The sequence below is a fragment of the Monomorium pharaonis genome, chromosome 4 (assembly GCF_013373865.1).
Source record: "Monomorium pharaonis isolate MP-MQ-018 chromosome 4, ASM1337386v2, whole genome shotgun sequence".
Taxonomy (NCBI): domain Eukaryota; kingdom Metazoa; phylum Arthropoda; class Insecta; order Hymenoptera; family Formicidae; genus Monomorium; species Monomorium pharaonis.
Window position 1 is genome coordinate 14,438,224 of NC_050470.1, and position 24,904 is coordinate 14,463,127.

Genomic DNA, 24,904 nt, shown 5'->3' on the forward strand with positions numbered 1-24,904 from the left:
CTTTAAACCAGAAGGACTGTGAGTAATGTATTTCTTTTCGCGCACATTGCGACACTAACGAAAATTATAAATATGCAATGATGCGCTTGAATCCGTAAGCTTTCTGCTGCGGTCTTGCATCCGTACCGCGGTTTCCTACACAGCCAGCAGACGAGAGATAATGCGAGGATGCGCTTATTTTATTTTTTTCCATTGTTCCACTTATACATTCACGGTGACGTAATTCTCTCGTGTCGTACTTAGATTTACATTTTTTGTAGAGCAAAATTGTAAGCAAATCTCAGCTAACCTCCCCAGAAAATAGCCGTTCGATCGATTTTTCTCGAACACGTCGAGGAAAGGGGGAGACAAACGAATGAGATGCCACGTCGATAAATCGCGTCTCGTCGTTCGCCATTCGAAGTGAACGCACGGATCGCGCAGCATCTCGAGGAAAATGCGCGCCGCCCGTCTCGTGATCGCGATCTCCGTCGTCTGTGCCCTTGCAAACGAAAACGAACAGATCGTTAGGGAAAACACCGAATTCGCGATTAATTATCTGCAGAAGTATGGATATCTCGCCGAGGAGATGCAATCGTTCGAAACCATTGGCGAGCACCGGATTCTCCAAGACTCTATCAGCCTTTTTCAGGAATATTATAAATTACCCATTACCGGCGAGGCGAGCAACGAAACCCTAGATCAAATGCGTAGACCGCGATGTGGACAACCGGACATTATGCAACAAATTGCGAATGCCATCGGAAATAAGTGGCCACAAAGGGTACTCACGTGGAATTTTCAATTAGCAACAAAACCAATGTTGGAAGCCGCCCGGGCAGCTTTTGCCTTGTGGCAAGCTGCATCGTCGTTGACATTCAGACGAAATATATCAGATCCAAATATTTTAATATCATGGCGCGACGGTAATCACATGATGCTCGATCGTCGAAACGGTAACTTGTGCCCCTCTCCATTGGATGGTCGGGGAGGGGTACTCGCACACGCCACTTATCCAACGGGGCACGCGGGTTATACCTCCGAGATTCATGTCGACAGTAAGGAACATTGGTATATCTATCTAGATCAGACTCCATCGAATTCCGACAGCCTATTATACGTGCTGACGCACGAGATCGGTCACTCCTTGGGATTGCAGCACGATCCGCACACGGATTCCATCATGTACGCCTACACGACGCACTATTCCCATCCTATTAAACTGAGCGACGAGGATATTCTCAATATTCAAAATCTCTACGGTAACTCGACCGCCGAAAAATCGCCGAATAGACCGATATCCCCGCCGAAACTTCCGGTACCAACGCCAAAGGATATTCCAAACGATCTGTGCGAAATAAACCGCATCGACGCGATATTACTGTTGAAAAAACGAATGTATATCGCGAGCGAAAAATACGTATGGTTGATAAGACTGGACGATAGGAAATATAACCAACCGATGGCGCTTTCTACTTATTTGGAATTTCTACCTCCGAATCATACGCGCGTTTCAGCCTCGTATCAGACTCCGTCCGGCGACATAATACTATTCGTGGATAATACTATTTACAAGGTGAATTATCCGAGCTTCTCGTTGGATACCAATTGGCCGAAAACATTTTCGCAATTCGGATTGCCCGCAGACGCGACGATAAACGCCGCGATAAACACAAATCGAGGACGCTCCTACGTACTATACGACGGATACATGATCGGTGAGGTGGACGACTATAACGGAAACATCGTTAAGTATCATACTATTCAAACGGTCTTTCCGGGAATACCGCCGAATATTACGTTGGCCTTCCGATACATCGACGGTAACCTTTACTTCGTGTCGCAACAACAACAGATTTACAAATTCAACAAATTTACGGAAAACGTACTCTCGGCGAGTGAGTTCGACGTGCAAGCGCTTGGCATAGATTGCCCGCGATACGGGTTACTGCAACAATTGCGCGACCTCCTGCACAGGTTCACGCGAAATACCGAAACGTTGACGAGGGAGAGGGATAACAATTTATTTTAGGCCATATAATTCGTAGAGAACGGTTAGTCTCGCGTGATCCGCCTACCGATACGCAACGTAAGAGAGCGAGGGATAATCGACGATGTACTCCACGTTGGCGGAACGACAATCATCCGATACGTTCGACGACGGTAATGCGAAGAATTCAGATTACGCGAATAAGGAAAATACGAAGAAAAAACAAACGTAAGTAGTATTATTTTACTTTTGCAACGCTTTTAACCACACACACAAAGTAAGGTAATGATACTTACAGATTCAACAATGTCAACGCGCGAGCCGATCCTCCCCGCGTTTTGGCGCGACGATACACATTGACGAAAACGGGATACAAGTACTTGGACATCGGCATCGTCGTAAAGTCACCGTCGTACGTGAACATCGTACTCGGAGATTGTCACGGAAAGGAGATCTCGTTCACGATCGACGAGTGGAAGGAACTGGTGAAACTAAAATCTACGATACTAACGACACTTCGCTCCAACAACAACAACAACAACAACAACAACAATAATAACAACAACAACAGCGCGGAAGACAGCATGGAATTGCCTACGATCGGAAACAACATTTTCCTGCGAGTTGGGAAAATAAACAATCTACCTATTCTACGTTTGGAACATCCCTCTAATCGATTGATCCTATCGCTCTCTACCGTGATCATTATGTTCGACCACGATTACTGCGTCGATCGCATCGTCAAGGCGCTCTCCCCAGTGACGAGAATCGTTGACGCGAAAGTCAAACGTTTCCAGGAGATCGCCGCAGGCCTCGACAATCCCGCCGACGGTCCGCGCGCGATCCGTGAAAGCGCGCATTTCGATGCCAACGATATCGTCGATTGCGAACTAGCCGTTATCTGTTTCGGATTCTTTTAAACATAGCGTTCTCGGTTTCGTATAACCACCGTCTCATCTTTTATTAGTTGTAATTAAAAAAATTTGTATTCCTACAAAAAGACAAATATATAACCTGTCTCTGCTAACATATCGCACTTGATTTTATATTACCCTGGATACATCTATCCACTACATTGGTATAAGCTTGATTTTGTGAAAAAAATTAAACGTGCTTTTTTCATTCATTCATTTTATATATATATATTTCTTGACGTTAATACATATATTGCTTTCTTATATTTATTACACATATACAATATATATCGCTGTAAAAGCGTTAGATCATTCACGATTACAAATTGTCAATCGTCATATTACGTGACACATTATTTTTTATTCGGAGCGTTGCAGCCGGAAGACGAGGGACCAGCTGCTTCCTGTACGGTCGCGTCGACTTTATCACCGTCCGTCGACTCGTCGTCAAGGCGTTTTCGCTTCCTCTCCTCGGAATAATTAGTGTCGCTGCTGCCGGTGCCTCGAAATTGATCCCGTACCTCCCTCACGACTCCCGATACCGACATCAACTCGTTCGCCACGATCTCGAAGAGCTCACGCAGTAATCCTAACTTGCGATCCGTTTCTGACGAGGAATGAAGAAATTGCGCACGGAAATTAGAATATTTCCACCAGTCGGACTTATCTCTGCCCTTTATATCCTTGACCTCGTACAGACTCACGCGAACCAAGCGGTCGCCGCTTTCCCCAGGGGTTCTCATTACGAATACTCGCCCATCCTTTACTCTCGTTAAATTCTGAGATATCAAACCGGTGTCCTGATCGGCGAACAAATCGAACATCGCGTCGATAGGCCGGGGCTTCTTCTGATTCTTCTTCCGCGGAGATTCTTCCTCTAACTTCTGTTCCTCGGCGTGAAACTCGGTCTGAGTGGCGCGATCCTCCATATCCAACCTTATGACGTAACCACGAACTTCGTTCAACCAAAAACTATATGCGGCCTCCGTCATTATACCCATTACCAATCGAGCATAGGTTTCGTTAGATATATTTTGTCGGAGAAAATTCTGCATATCTATTCTGAGACACACGGGTTCGAACGTACCCTTCGCGATCCATATTCGATATATATCCTTCAACATACGCCTCATCTCCATAGCCTGACAAATTCGACGTGTCTCGCACTCGCATTTTGCACCCTTGATTAACTCACAATCACATTTTACGTTCCTCGTTAAATAACTCGATAAAGACGCGATGAACAGCCTGATGTTCCGCGTCGCGGATACGGTCGGATCCCAGAGTTCGGTCAACAGATCGATCAATGAAAAGTAAGCCGGCGAATCCACTCTACTCTCGTCGCGCGATTCGACATCCATATCGCTTCTCACTGTACAACACATTTTTTGAACATTTACTATAAACAATTATTGCATAGGACTGCTTTCCTTACCTACCTGCAATATGCTCTCAGAGATGTGCAACACCGCCAACCGATAGATAATATATCTAAAACTGTTACGGCGCTCCTAACACATTCTCTTATATATCCTCCAATTTTACGCACACCATTCGCGAGAAACCAATGTTTTATTCTTCATACCAACGCATTACCGCATATCGCGCATTACCGCGTATTGCGCATATCCCGAGGATATTGATTACTTTTTTTCCATACCGCGCAGTATAATAAGTCACGAGAAATCAGCCAATTAGAATTTGCCGAGTAAAGACCGGCGAGATGAATCGCCCGTCTCGCCCGAATCCGTGCGGTTTCTCCGAGGATGCGCCTTTCCGCTCGGATTACGCATCGGCGAAAAATAATAAAGATCGCTCTCGCTCCGAAATGCGTTTCGACACACATTCCTCCCGCCTATCCCCCCGCGATCCTCCGCAGAGCTCTCGACCAATTACGATCTGCCGAGTAAACCACGACGAGATGAATCGCTCGATCCGCACGGTATCTCGAGGGATGCCTCCTTCCGCTACGATTACGCATCGTCGAATAAATAACTCGCTATACATACTATTATTTTTCTATTATACTTTTCATTTATGAACATACAAATTAATAAACATTTAGTCACGCCAACGAGCGAACAAATAAACGATTCGCTATGCGTTTATGCGATAAACATCTTTTTTCAACCAAAAACAAAAATTACGAACAAAGAAAAATAAGGCGCCAAAAATTAGGCGCGAAATAATACACATTCATTCGCGCCAACGAACGTCTTTCCACAGCGTCCAAATTACTGATCGCTATGCGCTCCATTCTGCGCGATACGATAAACTAGCGCCAAAAAACTAAATAGGCGCTGTCCCCATGATCTCCTCGACAACGAACGCCGGCTACGTAATACACTTCCTGTTTACGCCGAAGACCGTGCCCACTTACGTCTCCGACCGTACGGTCTCACCCGAGAACACCCTTCTCAACCGGCACACATACCCCCACTCCTACACCCCCCTCGTTTGACACCCCTTTTACTTTCCCCCCCCGAACCCCTCAGAGCACCCGGGTGCGACCGTATGCGAGTCCGCTCAGCGTGACGTTTCCTCGGCCCCCCACCACTTTTCCCCCCCTCATTTCCCATTTGATTTGCCTTCACCCCCCATTCCCCTCAGGCGATCTGATCGTTAAACCCGCATAGATTAACTACTTATATACTAAAATAAATCGACTTCCGTTTCCGGGCTAGAGTAAGTTAGACGTGTGTAGTTGCAAGCAGTGAATTGAGTGTAATAAGAGGTGTTGGAAAGCGTAGGAGAGGGTAGGATAGTCGGGTGGGAGCGAAAGAGAGCGATAGAGAGAGTGTGGGTGGATAGGTGAGTGGAGAAAGAGAGGATAAGAGTGAGTTAACGTATTAATTAGGTGTCTCGGGGAATAACAGGGTTAAAGCAGGGAGCAGGTATAGAGAAGACGTGCGTACGTGAGAGTGGGGGAGCAGGAGCGCCGCATAGTGACAGAGTAGAGAGGTAATATAGAGTTAAGGCGGGTTCAGTAGACGCGACAAAAATGGCGGATAGAGGCAGAAGCGACAGTTGCACTTCGGTTGATAGCATGAGAGGTAGCAAGAGAGTAGCTAGATCGCCGGCGGGAGAGGACGGAGAGAAATGGGACAGGAAATTAAGAGATTGGAAAGAGGAGATTGTTAGTAGCTTAAAGATGGTTAAATTAGAGATGAAGGAAGAACTGAAGGAGATTATGGAGGAGCAGGGTAGAAAATTGAGAGAGGAGATAAATGCGTTGAAAAAAGAAATTAATGATTTCAAGGAAAGAGAATATAGATGGGAAAGAGAAAGAAAAGAGTTAGTGGTGGTGCAGGAAAAGTTAAAGAGAAAGATAGAGAAAATAGAAGTAGGAGGAGATAACGCAGTAGGAAAAAAGGTGAAAGAGATAGAGAGGAGGTTAGAGATGAAGGAAAGGGAGGACAGAAGGAAGAATCTATTAATTAAAGGTGTAGAGGTCATGGAAGGGAGTAGGAAAGAGGCGGTGGAGAAGGTGTTCAGGGAGATAGGAGCAGAGGTGACTGTGAAGGGAGTTAGGAGAATAGGAGAGGGGAACAAAAAAGGGAGAGAGATGATATGGGTGAAGTTAGAGAGTGAAGAACAGAGGAAAGAAGTGTGGAGTAGGAAGAAGACGCTAAAAGGTAGGGAAGAAAGAATCTTGGAAGATTGGACTTGGAAGGAGAGGAGGATGAGATGAAGGTTAGAAAAAATAGCAAGAGTAGAAGAGGAAAAGGGAAATAGGGTATGGATAGGATATGGAAGGATCAGGATAGGAGGTTATTGGTGGAAGTGGGATGAAGAAGAGGAAGTCTTGAGGAATGAGAAAGGAGAGTTGAGGATAGAGGAAGGGGGGGAAGAGAATGTAGGAAGATTGTGAAGGGTAAGTCAAGAGAGGAGAAGTCGAGAGAAGCGAGGGTCTTGAAAATAGCTTTTTGGAATGTGGCAGGGCTGGGAAATAAAGATAAAGATTTTTGGGATAATTTAAAGGAATGGGATGTAATGTTTTTATCGGAGACATGGGCGGACACAAAGGGTTGGGAAAAGATAAGAGACAGGGTACCAAAGGGTTATGAGTGGGGAGTACAGAAGGCTAGTAGAAAAAATAGAAAAGGTAGAGCAATAGGGGGAATGGTGGTAGGAATAAGAAAAGAGTTAAGTGATAGAGAAAGTAAAATAGTTGAAATAGGAGAAGGTTTAGTGTTGTGGAAATTAAGATTGGAAAGGAAAGTTGGAGGATTGTAGGGGTGTATATAAAGGAGGAAGGTAGGGAAGGAGCTATGCAGTTACTGAGACAGATGATGGAATCAAAGGATGGAGAAGCGAAGGTGATCATTGGGGGCGATTTCAACGCGAGAACCGGTTAGAGAAGGAGGAGGTTGGGGGGAGGATTCGGATGGTGAAGAGGGGGAAGAGCAGACTAGGAGAATGTCCAAAGATAGTAAGGTAGATAGAGAAGAAGAAGAAAGCTAATAGAACTGATAGGTGAATGTGGATGGGAAATGTTAAATGGAAGGATGGTAGGAGATGAGGAAGGAGAGTATACGTATGTAGGAGCCAGGGGAAGCACTGTGATAGACTATATTTTAGTAGAATAGAGAAGCGAAAGATAGAATAAAAAAGATGAGGGTAATAGATAAGGTAGAGTCGGATCATTTTCCAGTAGTGGCAGAGGTGAGGAGTGAGGGGAGAGAGGTAATGTAAGGAGGAGAGGCAGGGAGATAAGGGGAGTCTGGGATGAAGAGGGAAGGGAATTGTTCAGGATAGTTTTGGAGGGGGAGATAGAGGAAAAATATGAACAGGAGGTAATGAGGAGTGGGATAGGATGCGGAGTAAAATTAAGGATGCAATGGGGAAGACGGAGAGAGAGAGAAGGAAAGGCAAGAAGGTAGTAAGAGGCTGGTGGGACGAAGAATGTGAGGGAGTGAAGCGGCAGGTGAGGAGGGAATTAAGGAGGTGGAGAAAAGGACTAGAGGATAGAAGTAAATATATAGGGCTGAAAAGAGAATACAAAGTTCTTTGTGAGAGAAAGAAAGAGGAGGAGAATAGGAGGTGGGAGAAAAAAGCAGAAGAGGCCAGGAATGAGAGTGAAGTGTGGGAGATAGTAAATAAGGATAGGAGAAAGAAAAGGAGGGTCAACGAAGGAATAAGAATGGAGGAGTGGAAAGAGTACTTTATGTGTTTGTTAGGTGGAGTAGAGACAAGAGTGGTTAGAGGAGAAGAGAAGAAAGGATAGAGAGAGTGGTAGGAGAGAGGTAGAACAGGGTATAAGCAAGGAGGAGGTAAGAAAGGTGGTGAGTAATCTAAAAGTAGGAAAAGCGGGAGGAATAGATGGTATTCCGAATGAGGTATGGAGGTGGGGGGGAGGAAGGTTAGAGGAGTGGATAGGGGGTTTTTTGAATAGGGTATGGAGGGGGAGAGGAATGGCCGGAGAATTGGAAAGAAGGAGTAGTAGTACCGATTGTTAAAAAGGGAGAGGGAAAGCAGATGAAGGAGTATAGGGGAATAACGTTAATGCCCACGCTTTATAAGGTATATGCAAAATTTTAGCAGAAAGGTTAAAGGAGGAGATTGAGGAGAAGGGAATAATCCCAGAAAATCAGGCAGGTTTTAGGAATAAGAGAGGGACAATAGATATATTTTTGTATTAAACTACGTAGTAAATAGAAGTGTGGACAAAAAAGGAGGAAAATTAGTAGCGTTATTCGTAGATTTGAAGGCAGCATTTGATTCGGTGGATAGAGGGATTTTGATAAAGACGATGAGGGAGAGGGGGATTAGAGAGGGTTTAATAGAGAGAGTAGAAGGCTTACTAAGAGAAACGAAGAGTAGAGTTAGGGTTGGGGAGGAGACGGGGGAAGAGTTTTGGACGGGGAGGGGGGGTAAGACAGGGTTGCCCACTGAGTCCGTTGTTGTTTAATCTATTGATCTCAGACTTAGAAGAAGTAGTGGGGAGGGTCAAGTGGGGAGGGGTGAAGGTGGGAGGTGTGAAGGTGTGTACGTTAGCATATGCGGATGACTTGGTGTTAATAGCGGAAGACGAGGATCAGATGAGAAGTATGTTGGAAAGGCTAGAAAGATACTTGGATGAAAAGAACTTAGTTTTAAATGCAGAGAAGTCGAAAATAGTGAGGTTTAGAAAGGGAGGAGGTAGGGAGAGTAGAAGAAGTTGGTGGTGGAAAGGAAATAGGATAGAGGAGGTAAAGGAATTTTGCTATCTAGGGTATGTGTTCCAAAAAAACGGGGGGCAAGAAGCGCAGATAAAAGATAGGGTAAAAAGGGCGCGGCGGCAGTGATGGGTCAGGTTTGGGGAATTGGGAAGAGAAGGTACGGGGGTGATTGGGGAAGGAGGGTGTGGCTATTTGACAGGTTGGTATGGACGGTTATGGGATACGGGGTGGAAATTTGGGGTTGGAAGGAGAGAGACGGTATGGAGAAGCTAGAGGAGAGGTATCTGAGATGGATGCTAGGCTTGGATTGGCACACGCCGGGTTATATGGTAAGAGAGGAGATACTAAGGGATAAATTGAGAGGGAAAGCGGGAAGAAGGGCGTGGAAATATGAGAGGAGGTTAGAAGAGGGCGGAGGTAGCGAGTTGGCAAGAATGTGTTTAGAAGAAATAAAAGCGAGGTGTAGGACAAAAAAAGTAGGAAGTGACTGGGAAAGGGAAAGAAGGAGTTTTTGGGAGGACAGGGGAGTGAGTTTGGTAGAGTTAGGCGAGGAAAGAGAGGAGGATAGAGTAGAAGCGATATTTATTAAGGAGAGAAAAATGCAGAGAGAGGAAAGATGGGAGAGAATTGTAGGTTCAGAATATAATAGGTGGTATAAAATGGTGAAGGAGGAGGGCATACCAGGATACTTGAAAAAAGGGTGGGGAGAGAGCAGGTGGAGGAGAATTATAAGATGTAGATTGGGTAACGAGATGAGAGGCAATAAATATTGGGAGGAGGAGGAAAAGAAAAGATGCAGATTATGTGGAGGTAGCGTAGAGACGTGGGAGCATGTATGGGAGGAGTGTAGAGATTGGGGTTTAGACAGAGACAGTTGGCAGGAGGTGGTAGGAAAAATTTTAGGGGCAGATGGGGAGGGAGAGAGTTGGATTAGGGAATTGATGAGAGAGAGGGAGGGGATAGAGAGAGGCGACGATAGCATGAAGAGTGAAAAAATGGTTATTTAATTGAAGGAAGGGCAGAGGAAACGGAAGTCCACAGATAGGCGATGTGTGTGTGTGCGTAGGAGGATAGGTTGTAGAGGCAGCAGCGGCTGCCAAAGCAACCAGGAATTAGATTTAAGATAGAAATAAGTAGTTTAGATAGAATAAGTATGATGAGATTGTAAACCCCAAGGGGATTCAATAAAGTTCATATATACTAAAATAAATATAAATAGAAAATACAAGAACAAAATATTTCCTTGCAAAACAGTGACGTAGTGCAAAACGATGATGTACAACAAAATAATAACACACAAAATGATGATATAGTTTTAAATAATATGTCGCAAAGCGATGACATGAATCAAAATGATTATGTCATTAATGATGTTGTTGTAAGCCGATTACAACCATATCTATCATAATTGCGACACGCATCTTTGAAAGACGTTGCAAGAAGCACCTCTTTTGAAAGACGCACAAGAATCCGCCGCGCTCACGGAAGTCCCAAGTAACTTCCGTGAGATTACAACAGCGCGCTCGGAAGCAGTTCGTATCGCCCTAGAAATAGGCCCTACGCTGCAAAATCAAACCGCAAGGCTACCGCGTTCCGATATCGAAACGCTTAACCTCGCGGAAGCTACCGACGCCCGGTCACTGGCCCCCGAAATTGCGCCAGATATCATAATATATAAACGCGACCACGCCGTGACCGAGCGGAGAGTATCATAACAACGACTGAGCATCGTCGCATACCGTAAACCTTATCGCGAGTGTTACGTGACATCAACACAGCTGACTGTAAGCGCAAGAGAAAGAAATAAAGACAACGAACAAGCAAGTAAGAAGCGTCTTCTTTTCTCTCATACACCGAGCCAAACCTTCACCCTTTGGGTCCTAACCCTTAAGGCAGGACGAATCTCAACTACCGACGGGAAAGAATTCCCAAAACGAGCAAACGCTCACAACAATGTCAATAATTGTTCTAATAAAAGGTATGATAATCAACATGATACTTTTTAAAACTTTAATAATATATACTAAAATAAATATAAATACAAAAAAAATATGAAAAAATATTTTACATTATCTTACTACACACACACGCACGCACGCACGCACGCACGCACGCACGCACGCACGCACGCACGCACGCACGCACGCACGCTCACACACACACACACACACACACACACACACACACAGAGTAAAATAATGTAAAATATTTTTTTATAATATACATATTATATACACGTATACGCCGTATATACAGGGTGTCTGGTATTTTTTTATGGGATTTTTATGAGCAGGTAGAGCGCATAAAACTGAACAGAAAAGTCCTTACCGTTTTTTCCATTTTCGCAATAGTTAACAAGTTAGTGACTTGTAAAATTTTCTGTATTAGCCCGGCCTACCGGCAAATGCAAGCGCGCTGAGCGCCCGGCCGCGGCGGCCGCCCTTCCATGCGCTTGAACCTTGAGATTGCTAGGCGCGCGGGGGGAGTTGTTACAACAAGCAACAATGACTACTCACAAGCGACGCGTAACGCTAAATTCTCCCTTTGAATTATGATAGTTTCTTACCTTTTTTAATGAAAATAAAATTTTCTAACGACAAAAAGTATGTGTGTACGTGTACATACATGTGTACAAAAAAATATCAGATCTAATGCTTAAAGAAGTAATTACTAAATTTATTTTTTAATAAATAACGATTATTTTTAATAAAAAATATTTTTTTCATGATAGTCTTAAACGTCGTAAACTGTCATTATAAATTTTAAAAGAAACTGTTATCATATGCTCGAAACAAAATTTATGCTTCTTCAAAAAACATTAGACAATTTTATCGATTAAAATGGAAATGACAAGCAAATAAAATGTTTGTTTCAACTTTATATTCTTAATTATAAATTAAATAACTAGGATATTTATATTTTTAATAAAATTAATTCTTGTGATAGATTTATAATACACGGAAAAAACTTTATGGTAAAAATTACTATGGTAAATAGTAAATGCGGGCCAAGAAGGAATTATGAAAATTTTTATTATGTTTTTCATCAAATTACGACAATATTTACACTACTTATATGATATAATTCTCTGAAATTTCTTCTTACAGTTCGTGGTTACTATCATAAATAATAAAATCATACATAATTTTACTATAAAATTTTCTCCGTGTAAATTTACAAATATATGAATTTATTAAATGTTTCAAAACTTATAAACAATATTTATTTAATTTAAGAAAATTTAATATGTAATGGTGTGTGTGTGTGTGTGTGTGTGTGTGTGGGGGTGGGTGGGTGAGTGGGTGTGTGTGTGTGTGTGTGTGTGTGTGTGTGTGTGTGTGTGTGTGTGTGTGTGTGTGTGTGTGTGTGTGTGTGTGTGTGTGTGTGTGTGTGTGTGTGTGTGTGTGTGTGTGTGTGTGTGTGGAAGGGGGGATACATACTGTGACGTGGTAGCTTGGCTGCCACGGGTAGCAGCGTCCCTCCCCCGTCACAGGCTGCGGAATCGCGCCGTACGGGGAGAATAAGCGAGAGGCGAGAGGGGATCTCCAGGGGGAACCGCGACGGGACTAGCGAGCGTATTAGTAATGTTATATATTTTTGGTTTCTTTGCGCGGCGACTGCCTCTCGATGGAGGTCGGCGAGAGAGCGAGAGAGGAAGAGAGAGAGCGACGGCAATGCGGGGAAGGAGGAAGGACGCCACCGGTGCCCGGGAGAGACGAGCACGTGGCTCGCACGGGAACTCGGCGTGGCCCGGGAAAGCCACGGCCGGAGCCTAAAGCGGCGGTGCCCGCCAACGTCACGACGGAACATCTCGGAGGGCTGTGGAGGAGCCCGGATGAGACCAAACGCATCGGGGGAGGCGTCAAGTCCTCTCGCGGGGAGTGGAGGTCGCCGCATGCGCTGCCCCGGCTCGGGCCGTGGCCCAGCGGAAGAGGGAAAATTTCGCGGGGCCTGCCAGGCCCCCCCCCGGAAGGATTGCGGCGCGCACGTCCCTGCGGCCGCAGGACTGCGCGCCTTGCAGCAATTGGGTCGCGGCGCGGAAACAATGCGCATGACTGAACGGGGGGTCGCGGCGTCGATCCGGGATCGACCGCGATCCACCCCGCTTTTGCGTGCGAGCGTTCTAGGCGTAAGGTCGCGTGCTGTGCCCCAAAAGGCGGAATTATCGGTGTGGCGTGTGCGAGGCCTCAGCAAGGGCGACGGGACGAGCCTGGAGACGGGGGAGGACATCGCCTGGACTTTATCGATGAGGTGGCCCGCCAGAATAGTTTCGTGTGAGCGGTTGCTGGCTAGCGGGGCGTCCCCGCGTCCGTTCTGCATCCGTTTTCGTGTTGGTGCGTGATTCGCGTGGGCCGCGGGGCGGTCATACGTTCGCGTGGTTAATTGGGGAATTGGCGGATGCAAGCGGGCGGTACGTCAACGCGCCGAGCCACGGGGAAGACGGGTGTAGCGACGCTCGGGTTCCGTCGGAGATTCCCCTCGACCGTGTGCGCCGCAAAGCCCTCGCGCGAGCGAGTATCGTGTCGCGAGTAGCGGGTGGACGGGACTTCCGGTTTCACGACGGGGTAAAGTGCGGCCGCGGCCGGCGATTGCTTTGTGACCCTCGTGAGCCACGCGGTCGTGTTCTATAGTTGCCGGGAGTGTCGGCACGTTCGAACGCCCGAAATTCATTGTGCGCGGAAGATTCCGCCGCCCGTCCTTGTCGGCCGCGTGCCTACCGCGGGCGCTTCCCGCGCCTCGTTCGCGTTTCTTTTTGGTTTAATTCGCGCCGGGGCGCCGCATGGTCGGAACGCCGCATGCCGCGTCCCGTGATATTATTGTTCCTCTCTGGCACTTATTTTTAATAAAGTCGTTATTTGTTAAGCTCGGAGTCTAATTTTCTGGTGTGTCGTCCACCCCTTCGTGTTTCTGCCGCCGCCTGCTCCCTTACGATCTACCCCGCCCCTCTACCGTTAGGCAGAGCTGGTCGAGATTGTCGCGCGAGGATCGAGGACACCTTGGCGTAACGATTTTCGCGAATTGACGCGTCGTCGAGCGCGTCTGGCGCCCAGCACTTTCTCGCGATAGCGTGTGGCCGAGATTCGAGCGCGACAAGCACGGCATCGGGGGTATCGGTTACCCTATCGGTTTTGCTGCTTTTTGCCCGCGGCTTTTCCGGTCAGGAAAAGTCGTGACAATACATACACGAGCTAAAGAATAATCACTTTGTGACAGGAAAATGATTATTCCTTAATTCAAGAATTGGTTTGTAATTTGTGTGTAATTTGTGTGTGTGTGTATGTGTGTGTGTACATACGCGAAAATGTTAAACATTATTTGTTTTATGTAAAGTGTGGTGTTTATTATCAACAGAATACTCTTTTCAGTCATTAAAGATAAAGTAATTATTAAAAAAAATAAAATTAAAAGTGAATAATTGATTTTTTTTTAAAAAGGAATCATATTTTTTTACATGTACGTGTATAGTAATCAGCGTAAATAGTAATAGTGATATAAAATCGCGGAACTAAGGCATAATCATTTTCCTGTCACAAAGTGATTATTCTTTAGCTCGCGTATGTATGTACAAGGATTAATTTTATTAAAAATATAAATATCCTAGTTATTTAATTTTTAATTAAGAATATAAAGTTAAAACAAACATTTTATTTGGTTGTCATTTCCATTTTAATCGATAAAATTTTCTAATATTTTTTGAAGAAGCATAAATTTTGTTTCGAGCATATGATAACAGCTTCTTTTAAAATTTATAATGACCGTTTACGACGTTTAAGACTATCATCAAAGAAATATTTTTTATTAAAAATAATTGTTATTGTTGTGAGCGAAACACTCACAACCAATAAATACATATTATAAAATAAAGGAAATAAAATATTAAAATAATAAGATAGCTCGCCGAGGAAGGCTCGCTATCATAAGGTGTCAGGTGACACATGCCTCGTGCGCTGCCGGCCGGTCATCGCACTGGGCAACGCACCAGCCACCTTAACGAAGTAGCGAAGCCAGCTTAGCAACAATCATGCCACCGGAAATGCATACCTGCATTTTGGCAATTGTTGCTAAACTCGCAAATATTTCCCGCGCGCCGGATGCGCGCGGGAATGACCATATATGGTCATACGGAGGGCCCGATGCCCCCACTAATAATTAAATCCGCGACACTATTTAAGCCGCTGCCGAACAGCGGCCAGCGGGATCAGTAATCAGAAATCAAGCCGATACGTACGGCCCGTACAAGTGTATTAAGAGTTCGGGACTTAGCCGCTAGCAAGTCTCTAGCGAGCAACGAGACGACGCGTTAACTCCGAGTCACGCGCCGTATCTAATCTGTGTAACACGACGCGGCACCTTCGCCGACCGCAACCAGTGTACAACATTAGAAATAAATCTTATATCAGTTTAAATTAAATCAGTGAGTGAGTGATTTGAGGACCCTGCCTACAAAACCGCCTCTTTCCGCGAGTTCTAACTCCTTGGGCAGCAACGAATCCCAAAAAATCTTTTGTCGCACCGCAAGGTACGGCAAAAATATTTTGTTGTACCGCAAGGCGCAACAAAATTGGTGGCAGCGGTGGGATAGATTAACTGCCAGGAAGGAAGGCAAACAACTCCAACGAGGAACTACCTACAAGGCCAAGGGACCGACGTCACGAACCGAGAGCAGCTGAACGACCTCGAGGACCAGCTGACTGGACGAGCCCGCCGAGCAGAACTCAGCCACGGCTCAACACTCAACGCAGCATAATCAGCGACACCGGAGTACCGACCTACCGCAATACACAGCTGACAACATGAAGCGAAGCGCAGCGTTACTGTAAGTCGAAATAATATTGTATAAAGCGAAATACGAAGGGCAAAGCGATAAGCCCTACTAATAGAAAAAACGTGCTGATCCCCCGGTAATCACATAACGATTATCGTAAGTGTAGAATAGGCGTGAATGTCGAAAGACAACGACGCTGCTATAGCAAACGACTCGTGGTTGCATAGCGAGCAAGCCACTCGAGCTATCGAATACTGCGAACAAGTCGTCATAGAAGCACGCGATAGAGTCCGTAGAGAACTAGATCCGTACGATAGCGAGTTACCGGAAAACGTCATCCGCGAACGAGAATTCCCATTCGCGAACCTCGACGCGAGTTTGTTTCAAGGCGAATTCAACGCGACACGGCAACACCGTGTAGAACGACGAACACGACCGTACGAGAGTCGCACCCCTAGTCGCGTTTCGTCACGAGGCGAGTTCTCACTTACGTCATACGAGTCCGACATTTTCGACCCAGCTGACTTTTTTCAAACGGACGCGATGCCTAACGACGATCAAGCAGAGACCCAACAATTCATCGCCGGTGCAGAACAGGAATTACAGAATCTGCACCACGAACTAAGTGCTAATGCACCACGACTTGCCCGCACTGCCACGCAAAGAGACGATGTGCAGGAAATACGAGAAGCCTTACGTGCAATGATGCACGAGGTCCGGAGACTGACCAACGAAGTCAACGAGGTGCGAGAAACAAATTCGCGAACACTACGTCCGCACGCGCCTCGACAAACGCGATATAGCCGGCGAGAAACCGCGTTCGAGTACCCGGACGACGACGTGCGCCGACAGAGAGGTCGCGGAATATTATCATTAAAAGAAGCTCGCGGAATGATACCCGAGTTCGACGGCAACGCGAGTAAATTACAGGAGTTTTTGAGCGCCATGACTTACGCGATCGAGAACATAGATCCGTCGGATGAAGTGTCCTTACTAGGCGCGATATTGTGTACCAAATTGAAGGGACGCGCCATGTTAGATTTTCAGACACGACGAATAAGCGATTTCGTGCAATTAAGAACGGAATTAGAATCGTGCTATGCGAGTAAACGAAGCACAACGCATTTACAACTCGATTTCAATACCCTGAAGCAAAGGCCAGGGGAAAGCGCTCGAGCTTACGGACTGCGTACGGATAAGCTCACAATAGACCTGTACGAGTCGATGATCGAAGGCCGACACCAATACACGGCCGAACATAAGCGCATCATTTTAGAAATGCTGCAGCAGCAAGCATTGGAAAACTATCAAATAGGGCTACGCGAAGATACAAAGGCAGTAGTCCGATCGCGCGGATACGTTACGCTACAGGATGCGATAGCAGCCGCAAGCGCAGAGGAAAGAATCAAGGGTCCCGCCGTGAGTAACACGAGACGGACACCCGACTCGCCGAGGCATTACGACAAGTCCGATGCCCGTTGCCGAAATTGCGGCAAGTATGGCCATTACAGTAAGGATTGCCGGAATAACAGGAGCAGTAATAGATACGCCCTGCCGCAACCAGACAAACGTATAAATGCAATCGACAAGCATTGCAACTATTGCAAAAAACGCGGACACACTCGCAACGAGTGTTGGAATCTACACGGACGGCCTAAAGCAAAGGTACCTAACGCGCAAGGAAAAATGCAAAGCACCGAGATAACGGGAGCGAGAAAGAAAGCGATAACGCAAAAAGGAAACTCTGACTCCGAGCACAGTAGCGAGGAAGAAGGAGCGACGAGCCGCACACAGAGTACGCGCGCTCGAGCGTATCAAGTGACGCACGTAAGACGAGACGGCACACGATGCGACGGTCTTGACCTAATTACGCTCCCAATCAAAGAAACACGCGCTGGTAAAATCGACATGTTGTTCGATTCAGGCGCGACGATATCATTAATAAAGGTAAAAAACCTAAAGGGAAAAACACGAATTTATCCCGAAGAAGTATCACTGGTAGGAATAACTGGCCACCGAGTGCATACTATAGGAAAGATGCAAGCCACTATCACGATAGGCGAGCGAGAAATTAAACACGCCATATACGTGGTGAGAGACGATTTCCCTATGGAATACGAAGGGATAATCGGCCTCGATTTCCTGCGCAAACAGCATGTATCATGCGACTACAAAAATAAGACAGTGACCATAGAAGACGTCACCCTGCGACTTAAACCATATAATAAGATTATTTTAAAACCGCGCAGCGAAACCATCGTTCGTGCAGTAACGAACCGAAATAAAACCGGGGTAATCCGAGCCAAAGAAACTTCGCCCGGCATCTACATTGGCAGATGCATGGTAGAGCCGAAAAATTTTATGTGCCCTATAAGCATAATTAACACCACGGATAGACCAGTGGAAATCACCACACCGATCGTTACCGTGGAAGATATCGAAGAAGATGTCATGCAACAAGTCTATGTCGTGACCTCCGAAACGGAATGCGAGACAAAGCTTCCCCGCGGAGAACGCATATGACAACTATTACGCACGCAGCATCTCAATCCAGAGGAACGAAAGGCACTCAATCGGATATGCAATGAATATCAGGATATATTTCATTTAAACGGAGAACCTCTGACGTGTACCTCGACGGTGAAACACGAGATCAGCACGCGAGCCGACGCCGCGCCTGTGAACGTGCGACCGTATCGCCTCCCCGCCAAACATAAGGAGGAAGTGAGTACACAAATAAAGGAAATGCTGAAAAATAGCATTATCCGCTCTAGTACGAGCCAGTGGAACGCACCTTTGTTAGTTGTGCCGAAGAAAGCTGACTCGACTGGAAAATCACGACTTCGAATAGTGATTGACTTTCGAAAGTTGAATGATTTAACTATTGGCGACTCATTTCCACTGCCGAATATTGATGAAATATTAGACCAGTTAGGAAATGCCAAATATTTCACGACGCTAGATCTAGCGTCGGGGTACCACCAGATACCCATGGCTGAGCATGATAAGCCGAAAACCGCATTCTCGACACCGTATGGACACTACGAGTACAATCGGATGCCGTTCGGACTTAAAAATGCGCCAGCCACATTCCAGAGGCTAATGAATTCTGTGCTTACTGGAATGCAAGGACTTAGATGCCTCGTGTATTTAGACGACATTGTCATATACGGCTCAAGTCTAAAGGAACATAACAAGCGCTTAGAAGAAGTGCTATTACGCCTACGGGAAGCTAATCTGAAGCTACAACCCGATAAGTGCGAGTTCCTTCGAAAAGAGGTGAATTACCTCGGCCATATTATTTCAGAGGACGGGATAGCACCCGATCCCGGAAAATTACAGGCAATCAAAGATTTTCCAGAACCACGCAAAGTCAAGGATATTCAATCCTTTATCGGACTTGCAGGTTATTATCGGAAATTCATCAGCGACTTTTCTAAAATTGCTAAGCCAATGACGAAGCTAACAAAGAAAACTGAAAAGTTCGTCTGGACTACCGAACAGCAGATAGCGTTCGATACATTGAAAGAAAAATTGATGACGGCGCCTGTGCTACAATATCCGGATTTCACCCAGGAATTCAACGTGACCACGGATGCTTCCGACTATGCAATCGGAGCAGTCCTGTCACAGGGACCGGTAGGTAGCGACCGTCCTATTGCTTACGCAAGCCGAGTGTTAAATCGCGCGGAGCAAAATTATAGCACTACCGAAAAGGAGCTGCTAGCAATCGTATGGGCTGTCAAGCATTTCCGCCCATATGTGTACGGCGTAAAATTTAAAATAGTGACAGATCATAAGCCACTTACATGGTTATTTAGCGTAAATGACCCCGGATCGCGACTAATTCGATGGCGATTAAAATTAGAAGAGTATGACTATGAGATCATACACAAGGCCGGTCGAGCGAACGCGAACGCCGACGCGCTGAGTCGAAACGTGAAGCGGGAGGCTCACGTTACGGAAGACTCGGATAAGATCCTCGCGCTCGAAGAAGACAGTGTACACACACAACTAAGCACGCCGATAAAAAATAATGAAAGTATACAGGAGTATACTGAAGAAGAAAAGAAACAGATTCTATATGAATACCACGATGCCCCGACAGGAGGACATCAGGGAATTGAGCGAACGATAAGACGAATACGCCTGAAACACAACTGGCATGGATTAACAGCCGACGTAGAGAGATACATAAAGAAATGCGAACTCTGCCAGAAGAACAAACTCTCTCGCAGAATTAAAGCACCGCTAGTTATCACTGATACACCAAGCCGACCCTTTGAAAAGTGCGCGCTGGATATCGTCGGACCGTTAACCATAACAAATAACGAAAATCGGTATCTGCTGACATTTCAGGACCACCTAACAAAATTTAGTAAGGCTATGCCCCTTCCTAACCAAGAAGCGAATACCGTAAGTAAGGCATTCGTGACGAAAATCGTTTTAGAATATGGAATTCCGGAATGCATTTTAACAGATCAGGGAACTAATTTTATGAGCGAAGCATTTAAGAATACTTGCAAGCTGCTCAAAATTAAGAAGATACAGACGACTGCTTATCACCCTGAAAGCAACGGCGTATTAGAACGATCGCATCGAACTTTAGCCGAGTATCTAAGGCATTTCATTAATAAAGATCAGACGGACTGGGACGAGTGGATTCCGTATGCTAACTACACCTATAATACCACCCCCCACACCGCAACAGGGTACACTCCCTTTGAATTACTTTACGGGCATCCCCCCGAATTACCAACAGCGCTAGCCAAGCCGCCTAAAAGGACGTACAGTTACGACGACTATGCGCTCGAGTTACGGGAGAGATTACGCGCCACTAATAGTATCGCCAAGGATAACATAAGGGATGAAAAACAAAAGTCGAAAGATTATTACGACCGATCCGTGAAGGAAACTAATTATAAAATTGGCGATAAAATTCTACTCTTCGACGAAACGCTTCGCCGAGGGCGTCCTAAAAAATTAGACGCGCAATGGACCGGACCCTATACAGTTACCGAAAGACATTCGCACGTTAATTATACGGTAAAAAGGGGAAGACGGACAATTCGCGTACACGTAAATCGCATTAAACCGTTTATTGAGGGATAACGCGAAAATAAAAGAAGAGAGAGAGTAGAAACAATAATAAATAAATAAAAATAGACTCACCAGGTTGAAAAACGCCTGAGTAATCCATCCCAAACGATCCCATCCAAATGGCACGCAAAAGAAAACAAAAGGGGGGAAATAACTAACTCAAGAGGGGGAGGAACAAACACTAAACACTACACTTAAACTATAACTTACGAACTACAAATTTAAAAAACTAAAAGAGAGAGGAGGTCCTAATAACTACTCCTCCGACTCTTCATTCCCCCCCTCCCCTAGAAAGTTTCCGTGTCCTTCCAGGGCACCGAAACCTCGGTCCCACTCCTCCTCGGAGTCGGAGACCCCAATATCCTCCAGTAACCGGTCTATCATACCGGGAGACGGGGGAAAAGCATATGGAGCACTCCCGGATTCGGAGACATCGGAGTCCTCATTCTCACTGGAGGACACATCCTCATCCTCACTGGAGGACACATTGTTCTGCTCCTCCTCGGAGCCCTCATACTCCGCCGCGTCCTCCACCTGGTCTTCGAAGACCCCGACGATTTCGCCCTCGTCCGGAGACGCATCATCTAACGCGATGACTCCCGGATTAGGCGACGGGGGTGGCGACGGCGGCACTAATAACTGCATAATGAAAACTTTTTTCTTTTCCGCGAACCGTAAGAAATAAAAAATATCTCGCACGACAGCTCGGACAAGACTGATCTTAGAACAGTCCAAGACAGTCGACCCAAAGGCAACATTAGCCGAGATAGATAAACATTACACCTCTTCTCACGCACAATTAAAGAAGAGCACGTCGACGAGATAAAATATTGCTGATTAATAAGATGCAAGGCAGTAATAATAAACCACCTTGCAGGGGACTTCTCATATGTATCTACCTGGCAACAGCAGCTCAAGGAAGCGACACGCTGTATCAAGTGGAAAAATTCACCCATCATCCGGGGATCTACTATGAAAAAATAGGTAGACTCCGACCAATAGAATCGCAATGGAAACTAATAATTAAGATAAACACCGCGTCTTTATCGAAAAGTGACGCAAATCGAAAAATATGTGCAAAAAACTGACAACTTATGTAGAATCGTCGCGGTAATGAATAAGGCTATATGCGACAGTTTTAACACTGTCATCACAAAAGAATACCAAAGGACAAATCGACTGATCCTGCGAATTACTGACACATATAAGACGCCGACAGTACAGAAACGAGGACTGATCGACGGAGTAGGCTCAATAGCCAAATCGCTATTCGGTACAATGGACGCCGATGACAAAAAGACAATTGACGAACAACTCGCAATACTACATGACGCACAACAGTCATCACAGCACGCAGTAAAAAACCAATTAAAAATAATTCAGGCAACTATAGCGCACATCGACGAGACAGAAAAAACAGTACAACATAACGAATACCTTCTTGCGAACGCAACCAAAAATCTCAAGCTAGAACTACTAGAGAGCGAACGCGCAAACAACATACAGTCAAATTTTATAATTATCAGCACCGTACTGTCAGAGTTAACTCGCGATGCGGAGGACGTCTTAGATTACGTCACCCTATTAAAAAGGGGTATAATGCACCCCAGACTAACGCCTATAGACCATATTATACAACTGCTTAAAGATGCGAACTCTCAACTCCCGGAAGGACTCTACTTTCCATTTAGAGCAAACCAGGAAGAGTGGTCAACTATTGAACAATTCGCACTTGTAAGCGCATACTGCGATAGCGTAAATATATACACGATTTTGCGTTTTCCATTGATATCGACGTCAAAATACGAAATATTAAATGTGATAGCACTACCTGTGCCAGAACATAATAACACATTCTCTGTAATAGACATCAGGTATCCGACCATAGCGATAGACGGGGATCAGCACACGTATATAACCTTACCGCGCAACGATTTACAAAATTGTATGAAGATAAATAAAGATTACCTATGCGAGCGAAATTATCCTGCGAACAGGATTAATCCACACTCCGTGTGTGAAGTCAAAACGTTTTTAGAAACCGATAAATATCACGAAAATTGTAACATTATAAACATAGCGTCTAACCATAGTTTTTGGATAGCCTTAGGCGACTCGCACTCATGGCTATATTCCGTACAGGAAAAACAAACTGTAACATTTTATTGTAAAGACCACGGACAGATAAAGGAAGTGATTGAAAAAACGGGTAAAATAATATTGAAGAACAACTGCAAATTAATGACGGAAGACACGATAATAAAGTCTCCTAAGTTATCACACAGTACAGAAATAGAAACATTTTTACCACAATACAATATTTCTATACTAAAGAACGAAGCAAAGCTAAGCATAAATGCAGTGAAACCGATAGAATTACAAAACATTGTCCTACATTCCTCAAAGTTAGAGGACTTAAACAAACAAATTATAGAAATGGACAAAAGATTGAACGAACAACCGAATACAATTTTTCAATCACCACATTTTATCTATCCAACGGCTACCAGCGGAACAGTGATTGTAATAATACTAGCAATAATAATAACTGTTATTGTAATAAAAAAGAAAAAGAGAAACAGCCATGAGAAGCGAGTCACACTAGACATAGATTCGGAATATACAATTCCCAGATCTATTTTAAAGCGTAGCAGTAGCACGCGTTTTTAATTAAATATACAAAAACTTCGTACCTCCGTTTTTGTTTTTTTTTACGGGGGAGGGATGTTGTGAGCGAAACACTCACAACCAATAAATACATATTATAAAATAAAGGAAATAAAATATTAAAATAATAAGATAGCTCGCCGAGGAAGGCTCGCTATCATAAGGTGTCAGGTGACACATGCCTCGTGCGCTGCCGGCCGGTCATCGCACTGGGCAACGCACCAGCCACCTTAACGAAGTAGCGAAGCCAGCTTAGCAACAATCATGCCACCGGAAATGCATACCTGCATTTTGGCAATTGTTGCTAAACTCGCAAATATTTCCCGCGCGCCGGATGCGCGCGGGAATGACCATATATGGTCATACGGAGGGCCCGATGCCCCCACTAATAATTAAATCCGCGACACTATTTAAGCCGCTGCCGAACAGCGGCCAGCGGGATCAGTAATCAGAAATCAAGCCGATACGTACGGCCCGTACAAGTGTATTAAGAGTTCGGGACTTAGCCGCTAGCAAGTCTCTAGCGAGCAACGAGACGACGCGTTAACTCCGAGTCACGCGCCGTATCTAATCTGTGTAACACGACGCGGCACCTTCGCCGACCGCAACCAGTGTACAACATTAGAAATAAATCTTATATCAGTTTAAATTAAATCAGTGAGTGAGTGATTTGAGGACCCTGCCTACAAAACCGCCTCTTTCCGCGAGTTCTAACTCCTTGGGCAGCAACGAATCCCAAAAAATCTTTTGTCGCACCGCAAGGTACGGCAAAAATATTTTGTTGTACCGCAAGGCGCAACATTATTTATTAAAAAAATAAATTTAGTAATCACTTCTTTAAGCATTAAAACTGATATTTTTTGTACATATGTATGTACACGTACACACATACTTTTTGTCGTTAAAAAATTTTATTTTTATTAAAAAAGGTAAGGAACTATCATAACTCGAAGGGAGAATTTAGCGTTACGCTTGTGCGTAACCATTGTCGCTTGTTGTAACAATTCCCCCCGCGCGCCTAGCAATCTCAAGGTTCAAGCGCTGGAAAGGGGCGGCCGCTACGGCGGGGCGCTCGACGCGCTTGCATTTGCCGGTAGGCCGGGCTAATACAGAAAATTTTACTAGTCACTAACTTGTTAACTATTGCGAAAATGGAAAATAGGTAAGGACTATTCTGTTCAGTTTCATGCGCTCTACCTGCTCATAAAAATCCCATAAAAAAATACCAGACACCTTGTATAATATGTATATTTTTTCAGAAAAAAATCCTCTTGTGAAAATTATCCTAACAAAAAAGTTCGATTTTTCACTAACTGTACAACAGAAT

General features: G+C 45.1%; 1 protein-coding gene across 1 annotated transcript; it reads left to right on the top strand.

The window, feature by feature from the left end:
• Positions 1-436: 436 nt before the first annotated feature.
• Positions 437-2,011, top strand: LOC118645333 (matrix metalloproteinase-9-like). Its single transcript, XM_036286206.1, has one exon. The coding sequence runs from the start codon at positions 437-439 to the stop codon at positions 2,009-2,011; it is 1,575 nt and encodes a 524-aa protein (XP_036142099.1).
• The last annotated feature ends 22,893 nt before the right edge of the window (positions 2,012-24,904 follow it).

Coding starts and splice junctions, on each gene's coding strand:
- LOC118645333 (XM_036286206.1), top strand. CDS start 437: ATGCGCGCCGCCCGTCTCGTGATCGCGATCTCCGTCGTCTGTGCCCTT.